Raw genomic sequence first — 19,005 nt, forward strand, 5'->3', positions numbered from 1 at the left:
TCATCAATTACCTAGGAATTATTGACATCACTGAGCTTTGAGGCAAAGACTACCTTTTGATGTCGCTGGTTCTTAGTAAATTGATAACCTTCTTTGTTTTAAACACGAAAAATGTCTGCCTCCATTCTGCGTATTTGACCTGTTCACTCTGTGCGTGAAACTTTCAGGATTGAGACCAGGTAATATTGTAACCACCTTCTTTCCTTTTTTGGCAACGCTGAGCATCTCGTAAAACAAATTGGAGAACAATGGCCGAGGAAATCAACACTTTGTAATTAGCGAGAAAATAACCCCTCTCCTTTTTATAGCAGCCGCTATTGTTGTGTTGTTTGAGGACAAAGGGAAACGAGGATTCCTGGGTCAGATTACATTATAAAACACTTACGGATTAAATAGCACACTGCAAGTACTCATTGTCCTCCCAGATTTCAACAAGATCTTTTCTAACCACTGAGTGAAAGAAGCTGCTGAAATTTACACTCTCCCCATGGTGAAGGGTATCGTTCAGATCCTATCAGAGCGCTCACCTTCAGAACAGGAACTTTGAAGGTGCAGATAAGACACTGCTTGAAACTTGGGCTATCTCCTTTTTGGTAAGTGCCAGAAATCTGCTTTTTCTTTAACTACGAGAGGAAATCTCCTTTTCTAACCTCAAAAAAATAAATAAAAAATAGAATTTCATGGTGTATTAAAACCAGATGGGCTATTCTATAGAAGACTGAGCTTTATCATTCCGAATATCGGAGCATAACAGCAGCTCACAGTTGTATTATTCACATTTTTTTCTGTCTAGACTACATGTAATTACACAGTGGGTGGGAAATAGCAGTATTGATCATTTTTGGCACGAAAGTTTAACTTGCATCATAGCTGAAAAAAGGGATAATCTTTTGTTTTCTTGTCTTTGTTTATGTTTCTCTATTAGTTTATTTTTATCATTTTAATGTTAAAAATGTCTGGAATTTTTTTTATTTTTTTTCTTTCTTACAAATAGTCATTTAGTTTGTGGGAGTAACGAAATAGAGATGAGGGTTAGAAACTAACTGGCCAAATCTTAATGATTAGACTGGACTGAATTATGTTAGTATTTGTACAAATCATGGATTTGAACTTGAGCTGCTATTTAAGTCCAGGTATAATTGCAGTAAATCTATACCCACGTCTTTATGTGGTAGAGGTACGGAATGTTTGGAACACATCCCAATATTCTATCTTAAATTCTGTTTTTATCACCCGGTCTCCTAATTGTGTCACAGATGAAAGATTAGAGTTCAGGGTCACAATTCTCTGCTGTAAAGATTTGAGTTTAATGCCCTTGTTAGAATTTATCTTCATCAAACAGCTTCAGATTAATGGACAATGCAGTATTTCTTACCCAGAGAACTGCAGCATTTTATGTAGCCAGTATTTTATGTCTATACAGCTAATGCCCAATTAAGCTTTAAATGGGTTTTCAACTTTAAATATGAAGTTTGCTATGTCCCTTTCCTTACCAATAATAGTACTTTGGTGGTCTCTCCCTCGGCACGTACACCAATTTTATTCATGTGAATCCCGGCACTTATATATAGCAGGAACCTCTGCTGCTCACCTATGCTGGTCGGCTCTCTGTCGCTAGAGAAATCAGACGCAACATCGGTAATTGAAAGCCTTAATGTTGCAGTGTTGGGTCTCCACTACTGCGGAGAGACCCGAGCAGCGCCAAAGTGGATCTAGAGGTGCCTGGACCCTGCTAAATACAGCAAATGGGTGGGAGGTTTCCAGGGATGACACCTCCCTCAAAGTACGAATATTGGGAAGGGAGGGGGTTTAGTAAAATTAATTTACCACTTAATGGCCAGACCAATTTTCACATCTTTTCTATGCATGAAATTTACTAGTAATATTGTTTATATTTTGTAGTTTGTTTTAAGTGAAGTGTGTTTGTATTTTTCTATTTTTGTTGTTTAATCTATCCGTATATCTTTGACTTACAATTATATATAGGGATACCAAATATGTTTACGTATGTTAATGGTAGAGTCTATTTACTTTCTAAACCTTTTTTTAAACATTTCTTTAAATAGTGTGTATTTTTTAAACATTAATTTAAATTTGGTAGCAACCTAAACTTTTTAGTGTATATAGATAAGGGCTGAATAAATGTCAGAAGTCAGATTGCTAACACTCCTAACAAAATTACTTCTGGTGTTTAAACTTTGCAAGTGCTTTCTATTGATGTTAATGGATGAACGTTTTCCCTGACCCCTAAAGTTGAGTGGCTGGCTCCTGAATTTTTTTTTTCTCTTATATAATCATGTTAACTTGGGCTCTTGACAGTGGGGGAAACTTATCAAACATTGGTTTTGTGAAGTTGCTGATTCTCTGCAATTTAAAACGGCAATTTAATTAAAGGCGAAACCCACCTGGTATTCTCTTTAATACAACTGCCGTTTTAATACTGATTGGCAAAAATGCAGAAAATCTGTGATTTGACAAAACTGGAGTTTGATAAATTTAGTGTCCCTAATCTGAGAGCATTTCTGGGTCTTATTAGACTTAGGCTGGGTACACACAATGCAAAGTTTCTTCTGATGCGATATCCTCAACGATTTTACCAACGATTAAAAAAAAAAAAAAAAACAGTCCTGATCAGCAGCTGATTCATGTGCACAGATTAAACACGTTTTACAAGATTTACCTTCAGATCTCTGATCTTCATCTGTCATAACCATCGGCTGAAAAGATGGTGACTCTGTAAACTCTATGGACATTCTGATCATGAGTGCGTACACACTGCAGGATTGGAACGACATTGTTCTATCGTTAAACAATATTTTTAGTCCGATCTAAAAATCAAATGAAACAATACAATGTGTTTTGGATCGATAATCGTTCATTGTTGCAGTGTACACACTAATGCAACATCTGGCTGAACATTTGTTTATTGTGTGATTGGCCCCGATAATCTGCTGAAAGCCCTGTTGTGTGTACCCAGCCTTATAAGTGGATTTCATAGCGTGGGCACCATTAACCATCTAAACAGGTTATATGTTGGGTACAGCACCCAAAAAAAAATCAAGACTGTGAAGTTCTTTAAAAGTAGAAAAAGTATTGGAAAGAATATTTACATTTACAAAATATATTTGGTATAGTCTTTAATCATTTTCCTGCCTAATTCACAAGCATTATTATTTTAAACTTCATTTAAGCAATTTATGAACATGAGCAAAAGGCATTAAAATAAATTGTCTGAAAACAAAGCAAAAAATGTTTTCCTATTCACCAGCTTTCATAAATGTACCCCAGTATGTTAAATAATTTGACACTATAAACTTATGGTAAGACTCCCTCCCCCCTCAAATAAAAAAAAGCATTGATACCAGAATTTGGCTTTGTGATTTTTTTTTAAAAAAAAAAATATTTTATTATTATTATTATTATTATTATTATTATTATTATTATATATTTTTTGTGCTTATAACCCAAATTGTATGCCCACTGTGACCTAATGGTATCCTCAAAACTAATAGTTCCTCTTTGGCTCAGTAGTAATTTGTATCTACTCATAAAAAAAAAAAAGCAAAAAAACCTCCCTTTTGTGACTACTTGGGAAGGTGTAGAGATAATTGAACACAAACCATGTCCGCATATAACGGTGTCTCTGCAGAGTGCTGCTTATGATGTAAGGCTGGTTACACACAGTCTTATCCTGTCACTCGACCCGAATAACATGGCAGTCATTCAAAATTGGTCACGTTTCTGGCACAATTAGGTGAGATCCTGCTGTGTGGTGCACAGGCCAAGGGGTATATTTACTAAACTGCAGGTTTGAAAAAGTGGAGATCAGATTCTAGCTGTCATTTATTTAGTACATTCTACAAAATGACAACTAGAATCTGATTGGTTGCTATAGACAATCTGCAGTTTGATAAATATACCCCCAAGAGTCTCTCACTTCAGGCATCGCTGCAGTTAGTGCAGTCAGACAGAGAAACACCTAACAGTCTTCTAATCTTGTTAACCAAAATGTCCAATAATGATCCATTTTGTTTAGATTATTATCGCACGCCACGGTTGTCTTGGAGCCAAACACATAATTTTGATGGGATTGCAATAAACCAAGTTATCATTTCTACCAGTCTCCATTTTTCTGTATGTATTTGACATATTACATGCAAACATTTATTACACACCTAGGACATGTTATGTCACCATTAATTTGTGAATTTTTAATAACGATAGAACAGTTTAATAAAACTGTCTAATTTATTAGCTTAAGTTAATAAATGCCAGTTTTTCTACTTTAATTGTAATTTTGTGTGAGATGTTTAGCAGCCTCTTCATTATTTTTTTAAAGTTGATGCCAGTAGCTATAATTAAGTGCCATTAAAGGTGATTTTCTTTTTGGTTTTTTTGTTTTATATTATTATTATTCTTAGTTAATGTTCCGTTTTGGTTGCTCTTTACTCTTTGTAGCCCACTAAGTTTCATATGTAAAACAAACCCTACTGTGCTACTCATAGCCAAATATATACTTAATGTAGCTTTTACTAATGAGGAAATGTGGTTTTTATATATTCTGAGCAAATAGCCAATGCTTGTAAATTTTGGCAGTGATTTCTGTTGTTCTATGAATGCACATCTCCCCTGGCTTCTTAAAAAGTTCCGCTGACTCATAGATTTGACTGTCTGAGTGCGGAAGTCTACGTTTTGTCCACCTCCGACCTAATTGTTCACACATTTATTTATTTTTTTAGCTTGAAAGGTTTTTATTGAGTTTATAAAGAAAACACATAATACACCTAGAAATGGTTACCGAGTACAATCTGAGAGGTAAAGAAAAATTTAACGATCAACATTACCAACACGTAAAAAATAAATAAATATACACTACATAATACTTATGACAGGGATAACTAGAGAGGAGGGAGGGACATATCCAGAGACAATCAGTGTCAATTGGGTACCATCAGGTCCATCAATAATAACAAAGAGCGAGACCTGGCATCAGAGGTTAAGGGTCTTGTAGGAGACAGTGTTCCGTGTAGTATATGTACCACTGGAATCACTTGATCAGCGGAGAGGATACGGTTGTAGAGTATTTAAAGCCAATGGTTTCCACCAGGGCAGCATAGTGGCTCAGTGGTTAGCACTTCAATGACACTATAGTTAGTGTCAGCAATATCAGTATCCGAATAGTGGCTACCGCTGCTCCTGACATACTTTTGTTTCTTTCAAAGTATCTAAAGATTCTTCTCTCTTTCAGAGACAGAAGATCATTCTTGGACTTGTAGTTCTGCAACAATTACAGATCCCCACATTGTCTTTATTATTATTATTATTATTGTTATTTATTGTAATAAATAACAATAATAAATAACAATAGTTATTATTTATTATTATTATTGTTATTATGATGTTTTATTTATAAGGTGCAGCAAATGGTCCGCATCTCGGTACATGAAAATTACCGTAGAATACAATACACAGACAGCATAGTAAATTATATATATATATATATATATATATATATATATATATATATATATATATATATATATATATATATATATATATATATATATATATATATATATATTACTAAACCTAACATAATTGTACAAAGACTTGGTAATGCAGATCAAGTTATTTACGGGACATTGAGTGAGACTGACAGTAATGTCTGACATGAACAAGGCCTGAGCTCAAGGAAACAGGCCAGGGTAGAAGGCCTGGAGGTACAGAGGGTGATGGGTTAGTAGAACACCAGGACAGAGGGCCCTGCTCCTGAGAGCATGCATCCTACAGGGAGACACAAATAGGGGACAGCAGAGGCACTAGAGTTAGGAGGAGGGCTGATGGGCTAGAATAAAGAAATGAGTTTTAAGGGCAAGCTTGAAGCATTAAGCTCTCTGTTCCATCTGTCCTCATTCTGACTCCAACCCCTATCCCCGAATATGTCTATTCTTCACTGTTGTCCCTGCGTTTGGTTAAGGAGAGAGGAGAGATCCTGCTGCTGTGCACGTCCATGTATCTGCGTTTCAGTGGGACTCAAGTAAAAGTTAATGCAGTCATGGGCAACAAGCGGCTCTACGGTCGGATGCAGCCCTCCAAGGCTTCATCCTTGGCCCCCCAGCCTCTTCCTGCTGTATTGTCAGATTTGTTGGTTATCGGCTATTTATATAGTGCCAATAGTTCCGCAGCACTGTACAGAGAACTCGCTCACATCAGTCCCTGCCCCTTTGGAGCTTACAGTCTAAATTCCCTAACACACACACAGACAGACTAAGGTCAAATTTGATAGCAGCCAATTAACCTACCAGTATGTTTTTGGAGTGTGGGAGGAAACCGGAGGAAACCCACGCAAACACGGGGATAACACCCAAACTCCGCAAATTTGGCCCCTGAAGTGTATCTGGTTGCCCGTTACTGAGTTAATGTTCCTATTTGCCGACACAGAATGTGTTGCGCATATTCTGAAACGCTGGCAGACCACCGATGGCGGGCAGCTCATACTCGCGTAATGCATACATAGAAGTTCTTCCACAGTCGTCGTCTTGTGATCTTTTGTCGAGTCACTTTGTCCTCCTTTCCCGGGCACCAGAAACTGTATTGTAAGCTTGATTGTGCCTGGAAATAAATATTTTGTTTTCATTACCGAAAACTCAATGATTAATACTATTGGAAAGTTACTCTTATTGCTTAATTATATACCAAAATAAAACTACAGGTCATTAGATCTTGGTATATTTGTTGCAATAAATCATCAATAATTCTCTGTACACGGCTCTCGAGAATATTCCCAGTAAGATCCGTGTCACACGTCACTGTGACTTTTAAATAACACTTCGCTCATTTAAGGCCTCTCCTAAGATGTAATTTAGTCAGGCAGTAAACGTGGCTAGTTTGAAGGATGGATAATGATACACATGCAACGTGGTTACTGCAGAAGACAAGCAACATGATCTAAAATTGCTCCGAACCAGAAGAGGTGTAAGATCTGTGTAAGATCCTACCACTCCGTGTCCGGAAATCGGTTGAACGCCAAATTTATAGAACATTATTGAATTTCATATTTATGTTTAATAACGTAAATGAATGCTGTGCTGGTGCAGATTTGTACAACTGCTGACGCATATTGGCGCCATTCATGCATACTGATCAAATGCAAGTTAACTTGTGACCAGCTGTTATCTCCCTGGCGTGGGGCATTGTGAGTTGTGCCCATTTTTGCTTTACAGTCATGGAGATGGTGTATAATTTTGTGTTTTTTTGTTTTTTTTTGTTTTTGTTTTTTTTTGTAGTATAGGCTTGTTGTAAAGTTTACTCGTGTCTTATACCTATATCTGTGTCTTTGTGTATTAGTATTTAGACGGCGACCAGCACGTTGAGCACAGCAACTGAAGCTGGCTTCATGTATCCGGAATCCACCACCGACTCCCCCGCTAGACTATCACTGCGTCAGACTGGGTCTCCGGGAATGATTTACAGGTGAGTCGGCGTCCGTGCCGTGGTCTCATAATCCTCGTGTCGTCTTCCTTTTCTTTATATGTTTTTTTTATTGTATATAATGTATTGTGTTGCACGCAGGCAGGTATTATTCCGCAAATGTGATGAGTTTAAAGAGCTCTCTCAATTTCCCCAACATCATTATGAACAATAGCTTCATGCACATTTATTTTTATGATACACTTTGTCCACATAGGCAATAATTGCAACCATAGGTGTACAAGCTGAACAAAGCATTCTTGTGCGTTTTCCGCTGACCCCTGTGTTTATCCAATTGTCCTCTATACATTGATCTGATCTGAGTGAATTGGAAGTAGCCCCAATTCACTAGGAACCAATGATAACCTTCAGGCTGGAGACACAAACGGCATATTGCAGAACATTGGCCTGCCACAAATCAGTGGCGGTGTACACACAGGGGGTGTGGTCACATCACCGCGCAGCGTGCTTGGCACTAGGCTGCCATTCTGCCTCTTCTCTGTATGAACGCACCCTTTAATTGCCACACGCACCAGTGGGGGACATACCTCCCAACGTCCCGGAAGTCTGAAGGGCACGGTAATGCCCTCAAATCAGGCGGGGGGGTGGGGGGGTATGCAAAGTGTCTGAAGCCAGATTTAGGGATTCCATATTTTTGACCTGTAGAACCAGGAGCCCCATGTGACCTGTAGTTTGCACAGACCATAAAATCCACATTGTACTTCTTATTAGGCCCAAAATAAGGTTCTGTAGTTCTAGTAAACTAGCCACAATGTCGTTATGGGTGCATCCAAGTCTGAGAACTGGGAAATATGTATGAGTTCTGCTGGGGAAAACCAGGACAAGTATCACTGTGAATAGTGAATTGATGCATTCTCGTATATATTGGTTCTTTTGTGCCTCATGCCTCAGTGAGGCACAGACAACCAATTTTCATAACAATGCATCTCCTAAATATTGGCTCTGAGCACTAAATGGCTGCACGCACTGATCATTGCTATTATTATTATTATTATTATTATTATTATTATTATTTATTATTATTATTAATATCATCATAGCGCCCACATAATCCACAATGCTTTACCATTATGAAAGAACACAACAATAATAGGAAGGTATGAGGAGGTCTGATACAGTAGGTTAAGTACTACATATTGCTTATTGGTCTAGGCAGATTACAATGGTAAGTGCTTACTGGGTCTATATCATCCAGTCACACAACAATGTTGGTTGGGGGGTGGTCAGTAATTTACATATAGAAAGAGAATAATGTATGTTTTACCTGAGTTCTGTAGAGTAGAAGTAATCTGGTAGAATAGGCTAAGGACGTTAAAAATGTGGGTGCAGCCCAAAAAAATAAAAAATGTGAAAAAAAGCAAAGTAGTGAGTGTGTGAGAGCCGCAGATTTTGAGGAGAGGGTTCTGGTTGGGAGATATTTTTTGACGAGGGACGTGCTGTATGTTGGTGCGGTTTTGTGTATTGGAGGTAATTTTATATTGTCTTCTGTAAAGTACAGGGAACCAGTGTAGGGAATAGCTGAGTGGAACCACAGGTTTGGTAAGGAAATTAAGTCTAGCCGCTGCGTCCAAAATGGATTGTAGGGCGCAACACGTCTCGGTCCTCCAAGGATCCATCCTCGGCCCTCTTCTCTCTACCTCCTCCCTTGGCCCTCTCCGCTCTGCTAACGTCCACCTCACTTCCCTACAGATCCCCTCTTCTCACTCTCTCAATCGGACTCCTCACCAGACTCCAACGTTCCTTTAAAAAGACTCTGTTTTCATCAGAGCCTGACGGTCCATCTCCTGACTCCTCCCCCACACCCTATCTCGTCAGCCCCTCCCCTTTAATTGCAAGAACCTTGCAGGCCCTCTGTTCTCTTGTTTCCCTGCCTACTCCCACCCAGTGCAGCCTTATCCGTTACCTTCTGTTTGGTCTCTGTCGCCTCCTACTGCGTCTTATGTATGTTGTGCGCACATATCAGCACATTGGGTTGTCTCCGCTGTTGCCCTCAGCTTGTTCTTTTCTCCTCTTCTGTTTTATGTAATAGTTGTTTCGTTCCGCTCCCCATTATACGGCGCTGCGGTCCTTTTGTGGCGCATTATAAATAAGTGATGATAAATGTGTGCGTTATCAGCATAGAGGGTGATGTTGAAACCCAGAGGAGTTTAATTGTTTTTCAAGTAAAGTGTTGTAGATGCAAAAAGGCTGAGGGCCTAGGACTGAGCCTTGCGGAGCTCCCATCTCCTAGAGCAGGGTTTCCCAAACCCAGTCCTCAGGGCTCCCTAACAGTGCAGGTGACATAATTAGTAGCACCTGTGGATCTGTTACAATGTGTCAGTCAGTAATGAATACACCTGTGCTCCAGCAAGGAGATATGGAAAACCTGCACTGTTGGGGAGCCCTGAGGACTGGAATTGGGAAACCCTGTCCTAGAGGAAGGGGATCCAGAGAAACAGACCGGGAACAAGCAGTTTGATAAGATGAGAACCAGGATAAGACATTGTCTGTAAGACCAGGGAGTGTAGTATTTATAGGAGAAGGTAGCGCCTGACTGTGTCAACTGCAACAGAGAGGTCCAGGAGAATTAGGAGTGAGCAATGACCTGGGATGAAAGCCTGACTGAAGCGGGTCCAATAGCCCAGTGTAGGTAAAGCCTCAGTAAGCTTGGGAGAGCATGGTAGTTGAGAGATGGGTTAGTATCTTGAATGAGAATTCGGTTCAGAATAGACAGAAGAACCTGATGCATGGTTGAATAATGATTGAAAGATACCAGCAGCAAGGAAGAGATTACAGATGTTCTCTAAGTTTGGGATGAGCACAAGAGACGGCGAACAACTGAATTGAGATGGTCATTCAGGTAGGAGGAGAAGGGGATAAAGGCCAAGATCAGATGAAGATAAGGTACCAGATGGTGCAGGAAGGAAATGAGCAGGTTGTTGCTTGGTGGAGAGTATACTGCTTTATATCGGATCTGGTTCTTGAGGTAGGAAGCAAAATCTCAGTCAGTAATAATGATTGGAGGGATTTGTGTGGGAGGATTGAGGGCGAGATTTAAATGTACTATAGAGGCTTTTGGGTCTAAAAGGCTGAGCGGAGATGAGAGATTGGAGGTATATTCTTTCGGCGGTGTCAGAATGTTACAGCAAGAGTGGTATCCCTATATACGAAGAGGACATCAGACGTACCAGACTTTTGACTTTTTCAAGGGCTGTTACTGGGGTGTTTTTAAGATGTGGGATTGCCAGAAAAGGAACAAAAAAAAAAAAAGTTTTGTTTCTTTTTTTTTTTTCTACACCTCTACATGCATATTTCATTTACCTGCTTTTATTTTTGTATTGTTATAGCTTATTTTGTGATCTATTATGTGTTTGTTTGTTGTTGCTTTGTAAATTTATTGGCAAAAATATTCACCATTTATTTATTTTAGATATATGTATCGGTCACGACGTGCACGTTTCAGTATGTGCGTTGAAACGGCTAGAAAAGCTTCAAGAACTATATATTCATGCTTTTTGTAGTGTTCATTTTAAATGCGGTAGTTTTCAAATGTGCCACAAGGTGGTGCTGTTGTACTAAACCTATGGACAATGTATGTGTTAGAAGCCTATTTGATAACTGATCAGCAGCCATAGTTGTACATTCAGTATTTGCAATGTGATGTGTGGAATCTTCTTCTCTTTTTTTCCTTTATGCTTCCAAAGTGCTCGATATGGGAGTCCAAAACGGCAACTGCAGTTTTACAGGTACCGGTGTACTTTTGTTTTTTTTTAAGCTTCCTATGGGAATTCACTAGTGCATGAATCTGTTTTTTAATCTGAAAGAGAAGAAATTGTTTTCTAATCTTGTCGAATGCTAAAATGACTAAGTTTTCCATCTTTGGTAGTCTGGATTTGTGTGTATCTGTTGAGATCTATCTTTATTTCATAACAGCGCTGTGTTAGATAACCAATATTAGTTCATACTTGCCAGCTTTTCCTCGTTGGCTTCAGGGAGATACCGGTTAAAGTGGGTCTGCGGGGGTGGGGCTTAACGAATCGCATCATGATGGCGAAGATGACGCAATGTTTGCGTACTTAAGTCCCACCCCCTACCACTTATCTATTGCGGGGGCGAAAACCGGGAGGATGCCCTGCTCTCCTGGGAGCCCGGGAGGTTTCCCAGAAATGCAGGAGGCTCCCGGACATTCCAGGAGAGTAGGCAAATATGCGTTAAAGAAAAGCAGCTAATGAATCTCTACAGACTGAAGTGTCTTTTACATTTCTGTCTCCATTACTGAAGTCATGTTGTCTTATCTGTCAGTCTTTGATTAAATCTTGGTCTCCATAAAAATGGCCACCTCCATAGGCATCAATACATGGACATAGGACACAATTTCTAAAATTTTGTCATCATGCCACAGATGGCGAAGCCAACCACGTCTCAGCATCAGGGAGAATGCCAGACTCTTCAGGGAGTGAGGGAGATCACCCCTATTTCAGGGAGTCTCCCTGACATTCAGGGAGAGTTGGCAAGTATGTATTAGTTTGGTAATTAAAGATATGAATTATGCAGATATATTTGTGTAAGAGCTTTCAGGACACAAAGACCATCCCCTAGGCAAGCTTTTATATGGATGTGTATCGCACAAAGTACCTTGCGATGAATGAGGGGGCAGCGGTCATGTGACTGAACCAGGCCCTACTGCAAACAGCCAGGTGAACACAAGATAATAGATAAATCCAACGTCTGTGCTGCGTAGACGCAAGCGCCTCTCTTAAACTACAATAGCACACACATGGCCAATAGAAAAAGCTTTGCACGCAATATTTTCAGAAACCAATGGATGGTTCAAAAAAAAAAAAAACGTATTTCATCCCATAGGACACAGACATGAAACAGATGACTTAACGCGTTTTGCTCCAATAAACGCGTTTTGTTAGAGATTATCTTGCCACCCTTTCACGTATCTTATTGTTCTACGTTCCACTTCAATCAACATTGCCGATAAAAACACATACTTTACGCCAGAGGAGTAATTGTCCACCCAAAAGCTTAAAAAATATTGAATAATACAAATAATCAACTTCAATGTGATTCATATTTACACAAACTGTCCAAAATGATTATATTGTTACATAATAAAGCCGTTACTAAATAAATAAAGAAATATGATACTGCTAAAGAAAAAAAAAAGTATGCTAATCCCAAAACGGTATATGTGCTCTGTACACCAATTCATGAGTGCTGCATAAGGGCTGATTGAGACACTAAATAATATAAATATGTAAACACAAATTATTTCACTTTGTATAAACTACAAGATATACTACCCATATGTTATAATATTTATCTTTAGAATATTACTGCCAACATATCACATAAAAATTAATATGCCTTATCAACTGCATAATAAAGTGCAATATAATTAAACATTGAAAGGGCAGAAACTGAAGAGCACAAATGCAATCAAAGTCCGGGTACACGTGGGGAATATCATCATCACCATTTATTTATATAGCGCCACTGATTGCGCAGCGCTGTACAGAGAACTCGCTCATATCAGTCCCTGCCCCTTTGGAGCTTACAGTCTAAATTCCCTAACACACACACACACACACACACACACACACACACACACACACACACACACACACACACACACACACACACACACACTTAATAGCAGCCAATTAACCTACACACACACACACACACACACACACACACACACTTAATAGCAGCCAATTAATCTACTAGTATGTTTTTGGAGTGTGGGAGGAAACCGGAGCACCCGGAGGAAACCCACGCAAACACGGGGAGAACATACAAACTCCACACAGTATAGTATATTCCATTAATATTCAAAAGATCATCACATCACCCGTGTGTTTACATTCTGAATTTGATGCATGTTTTTGTATAATAATGTACTATATTCCCTATGTCTTTCCCGTACCCAGTTTAAATAAAAATGTCTCTTTCAGAGAGCAATTATAAGATATGTCCACTTATTTTTTAATACTGGCTTCTCTATAGCTTGGGTGTATTCTACCCATCTGTCATTGCATTTTGGTGTAACAGGACACAATTCTGGAACACAATTATCCTTTTTATGCAAATTCAGAATATGCCCCTAAAAATGGTATTTTTTTTTACTTTTTGACTAGTTTGTTCCACATCCACAGGCTGTATTTACAATATGTCATATTAACCAGCCCTGGTCAACCTGTGGCTCTCCCAAGTATTGTGAAACTACAGGCAGATAGCCAGCTGATAGCTGGCAGGGCATGTATGACTTGTAGTTCCACAACAAGGAGACCCATGATGATGATGGTTGTTTTTTATCCTGTTAAATGTAGAAGCCTTTGTTTGTGTCTTTCCACATACTAGGGAGATCTGGACAAATGAATGTTTAATCGTCAAAATAGATCGCATCATTTGTCTAAATTGGACAAACTAGTCCAAGGAGATCTCAAGAATATTAATTATGCTATTAAATATATTGCTAAAGTGAGCAATTAAGCCATTTTTCCTAAGGCTTCAGGGGCAAACGCAGGATTTGCATAGGGGGGTTTCAACACCACGCCAACAGTGGGCGTGACCAGCATGCATGGGGACGTGGCTATAATATTAGACAGTGATTGGCTGCTCTCCAACTCTTCCTATCCCCATAATATACATGGGCAATGCTGTGTGCACTACTGTTAGGTGCAGCTCTCCCTTTTCAAGCAGAGCCGTGTGAAGCTGGGGCAGGGTCCAGCCACCTCAATTATACAGTGTCCCAGGCTTGGAGGGGGGTTTCCAGGCACTAGAAACTCCCCTCTTCGGTTTGCCCTATGGGCTTCTCCATACAGCCCTGGGTGTCAGACAAGTATGATTACTGTGATGAGAGAGGTTTTGGGTGCAATCTCCTGCTCATCACAATATAGATGGGTCACAATGATTGTTACCTTGCTTTAACCAAAAAGTTTTTAGAGCCTGTAAACTTAAAATAGTGAGTAATTAATAACACGGCCCAGCGAAAGGAAGGAGAAGAAACATAAAATAAAATTTTTTGAAGCACATTTGAATGAATTTAGGGTATTTTGTGGTTGCTGAATTCAAAAATGAAAGTAGTTTTTTTCTAATTGGCTTTAGTGCTGGAGATAATGGATACCCTCAATTTAAAGAGAACGTAGTCATAACGCGTGCATATGGCAATCTATCTAGGTGTTCACTCCGCGATTGTTCTAGAATATTCTCCCTCCATATATAAGTGGTCAGTTGAGCAGTTTGGGTTGTCTATTTTGTTTTTCTTGTTTCTTATCCATGTGATATATTTGTATACATGTAATTAGTGTAAAGAAGTCAAGTTGTGTACAAAGTGGTTGTGACCATTTGTGTGTATATCATATTGTGTGTATTTGTGTGTTTCAAGTAAGAAAAGGGCCTGATTTAGTTAAATACTGGCTGTTTTTTCATGTAGCACACAAATATCTTTAAATTACAGTGAACAAAATAAGCTAAGTACTTGTGTGCTACATGAAAAAACTGACAGTATTTAACTTATGTGCAAAACAGAATACTAATTTGCACCCCTTGCATTGTAACATGGTTTTGTCCAGGAGACTACTTACTCATTTTTTTTACCTAACTTTCCTTAATGAATCAGGCCCAATGTCAGTTAACGATAAAACTTGGTTTATATACAGCGCCTACGGGACAATAACATATTAAATAATCTTTATTTTCAATGGTGGTTTGTTTGTTTTTTTTTGTTCCCTGGACTAAACATGGAAAAGCTAAAAGCCGGAATCTTTGCTGGCCCTCAAATTCGTAAACGTATCAAGGATTCTACTTTCACAAAATTTATGAATGGTGTTGAAGCTTCTGCCTGGTGCAGTTATGTCTCAGTTGTTGAGAACTTCTTGGGTAACCACAAAGCGGATAATTATGAAGAATTGGAGCAAAACATGCTCACGAATGTTAAATATTTGTGTACTAATATGAGCAGAAAGGTACACGTCCTCCATAGCCACTTACGTAGATTTTCGGATAATCTTGGTGATTTTAGTAAGGAACAAGGGAAGAGGTTTCATCAAGATATAAAGGTGATGGAGGAAATGTATGAAGGCAGATGAACTATTACTGGAGCCCCCAACATGATTGTTCTGAAAACAAAAAAGAAAATCGTACAAACAGCATTTAACTATGCATTAATTGTAATCATCCGAATCGGCTTACTATGTTTATCTGTTATTATGTCAAATTAAATGCCATTATGTATTTTACGTTTGTATGATTTGAGACCATTTCAGTAATATTCGTAAGTAGGCTCTACCTGACCGTTAAATATTTTTGCATGTTTTATTTTTCCATGGGGTACCTATTATCTCAAAACTTAGAGCCAGTCTAGCAAAACCGATGTCCTATTCCACAAAGTTACCCCAAAATCACTCTTATGATCGGCAATAACATGTGTTGGCAAGTGTAATTATTCTGATCTGCCCACTTTTCAGGTTGGCTGCTTAGTTACAGCTACACTTATTGTGTTATAACATTCTTTTTGTCTATTGATCAATACTGATATTTCCATGGATGTGGTACGGCAATGGGGACAAAATGTGTGCCCTCGTACACCAGCATGTACTTACTGGGAGTCGTACATCATCTTTGGGGATGGGAACCCATATAGATCTTACATCATGAAAGAGTTATTAATAATTTGATTTTTGTTTGGGGTGGCACTACTTATCAACTGTATTTTTCCCATGACTATGTGAATGACAACAATGTTTTTTCTCATTAATTATTTAACTTTACATGGAGATAAACCGTAAGGGATTCATATTTTTAGGAAAGAAACTGCTGGTAAGTGTATTATTACTGACCGCTATAGTCCCAGGGCAGTGATAGGAGTTGTCTTTATGGGACAGTTCCTGAGGCTTTGAGTGGTTCTGCTCCAGGGTGGTCTGCAGTACGTTTTTTTTTTTAATTAGATGCTACATAAGATGTCATGTAGATGGAGCCATTCGGGAGAATTAGGGAAATTTGGTGTTTTTATATATATATATATTTTTTTATTTCTGTAATACATATTTTATTGTGTATGTGGTGCGGAAGACTTTGAACGTCTGTTACTTGTCTGCGTTCTATGGGGATAAAAATGTGTGTGCTTTGCACTGGTGTTTGCAAATATTGATTTGGAAAGTTTCTTTCTCTTTGTTTTGTTCTTATATGGAAGGATGTGCTTTTTTTTTAGGGCAGGATACACAATAAACGTTTAGTAAGTAAAAGAAGCGATGGTTGGGAGGAGTAGACGATTGGCGTTCCAACTGCACATAGCGGTCCGTAGAGTCTAGTTCAGTGGTTCCCAAACTTTTGCAGTTCGCGGCACCCTTAGAGTCTCCATAATTTTTTTCAAGGCACCCCTCCAAAATAATTACCGAGCAGTCCTGTTTTTATAAGTAGTTGGGTCAAAAAACGTAATAAGTATTTAGGTCAGGACAGAAATACTTATTTAGTTGTATGCAAAATAATACACATAAATCCAAGGGAAAAGAATATTATATATTTTTTTCAATTATATTTTTGTCAAAGAATAATTTACAGCTAACTCACACTGTGCCCCCTTCATCTCTACACACTCTGTGCCCTCCTTCATCTCTACACACTCTGTGCCCTCCTTCATCTCTACACACTCTGTGCCCTCCTTCATCTCTACACACTCTGTGCCCTCCTTCATCTCTACACACTCTGTGCCCTCCTTCATCTCTACACACTCTGTGCCCTCCTTCATCTCTACACACTCTGTGCCCTCCTTCATCTCTACACACTCTGTGCCCTCCTTCATCTCTACACACTCTGTGCCCTCCTTCATCTCTACACACTTTGTGCCCTCCTTCACCTCTACACACTCTGTGCCCTCCTTCATCTCCACACACTCTGTGCCCTCCTTCATCTCTACACACTCTGTGCCCTCCTTCATCTCTACACACTCTGTGCCCTCCTTCATCTCTACACACTCTGTGCCCTCCTTCATCTCTACACACTCTGTGCCCTCCTTCATCTCCACACACTCTGTGCCCTCCTTCATCTCCACACACTCTGTGCCCTCCTTCATCTCTACACACTCTGTGCCCTCCTTCATCTCCACACACTCTGTGCCCTCCTTCATCTCCACACACTCTGCGTCCTCCTTCATCTCTACACACTCTGCGCCCTCCTTCATCTCTACACACTCTGTGCCCTCCTTCATCTCCACACACTCTGTGCCCTCCTTCATCTCCACACACTCTGTGCCCTCCTTCATCTCTACACACTCTGTGCCCTCCTTCATCTCTACACACTCTGTGCCCTCCTTCATCTCCACACACTCTGTGCCCCCCTTCATCTCCACACACTCTGTGCCCTCCTTCATCTCCACACACTCTGCGCCCTCCTTCATCTCTACACACTCTGCGCCCTCCTTCATCTCTACACACTCTGCGCCCTCCTTCATCTCTACACACTCTGCGCCCTCCTTCATCTCTACACACTCTGTGCCCTCCTTCATCTCTACACACTCTGTGCCCTCCTTCATCTCTACACACTCTGTGCCCTCCTTCATCTCTACACACTCTGTGCCCTCCTTCATCTCTACACACTCTGTGCGCTCCTTCATCTCTACACACTCTGTGCCCTCCTTCATCTCTACACACTCTGTGCGCTCCTTCATCTCTACACACTCTGTGCCCCCCTTCATCTCCACACACTCTGTGCCCCCCTTCATCTCTACACACTCTGTGCCCTCCTTCATCTCCACACACTCTGTGCCCTCCTTCATCTCTACACACTCTGTGCCCTCCTTCATCTCTACACACTCTGTGCCCTCCTTCATCTCTACACACTCTGTGCGCTCCTTCATCTCTACACACTCTGTGCGCTCCTTCATCTACACACTCTGTGCCCTCCTTCATCTCCACACACTCTGTGCCCTCCTTCATCTCCACACACTCTGTGCCCTCCTCATCTCTACACACTCTGTGCCCTCCTTCATCTCCACACACTCTGTGCCCCCCTTCATCTCCACACACTCTGTGCCCCCCTTCATCTCTACACACTCTGTGCCCTCTTTCATCTCTACACACTCTGTGCCCTCTTTCATCTCTACACACTCTGTGCCCTCCTTCATCTCTACACACTCTGTGCCCTCCTTCATCTCTACACACTCTGTGCCCTCCTTCATCTCTACACACTCTGTGCCCCCCTTCATCTCTACACACTCTGTGCCCCCCTTCATCTCTACACACTCTGTGCCCCCCCTTCATCTCCACACACTCTGTGCCCCCCCTTCATCTCCACACACTCTGTGCCCTCCCTTCATCTCCACACACTCTGTGCCCTCCTTCATCTCCACACACTCTGTGCCCCCCTTCATCTCCACACTCCTGTGCCCTCCTTCATCTCTACACACTCTGTGCCCTCCTTCATCTCTACACACTCTGGTGCCCTCCTTCATCTCTACACACTCTGTGCCCCTCCTTCATCTCTACACACTCTGTGCCCTCCTTCATCTCTACACACTCTGTGCCC

The 19,005-nt window shown here is 40.2% G+C and overlaps 1 protein-coding gene across 6 annotated transcripts in view; it reads left to right on the plus strand.

Annotated features, from left to right (window-relative positions):
- KCNAB2 (potassium voltage-gated channel subfamily A regulatory beta subunit 2) overlaps window positions 1–19,005 on the plus strand; it is a 123,147-nt gene that overhangs the window by 32,095 nt on the left and 72,047 nt on the right. For 4 of the 6 annotated variants that reach the window (XM_075190026.1, XM_075190032.1, XM_075190030.1 and 1 more), the window contains exons 2-3: window positions 7,348–7,473; window positions 11,175–11,216. In XM_075190026.1, coding sequence (XP_075046127.1) covers window positions 7,397–7,473; window positions 11,175–11,216 — 119 coding nt within the window. In that variant the 5' untranslated portion in view covers window positions 7,348–7,396. The remainder of the gene's footprint in view (window positions 1–7,347; window positions 7,474–11,174; window positions 11,217–19,005) is intronic. The other 2 variants (XM_075190031.1, XM_075190033.1) reach the window with 1 other exon arrangement.

Source organism: Mixophyes fleayi, chromosome 11, assembly GCF_038048845.1.
Source record: "Mixophyes fleayi isolate aMixFle1 chromosome 11, aMixFle1.hap1, whole genome shotgun sequence".
NCBI lineage: Eukaryota > Metazoa > Chordata > Amphibia > Anura > Limnodynastidae > Mixophyes > Mixophyes fleayi.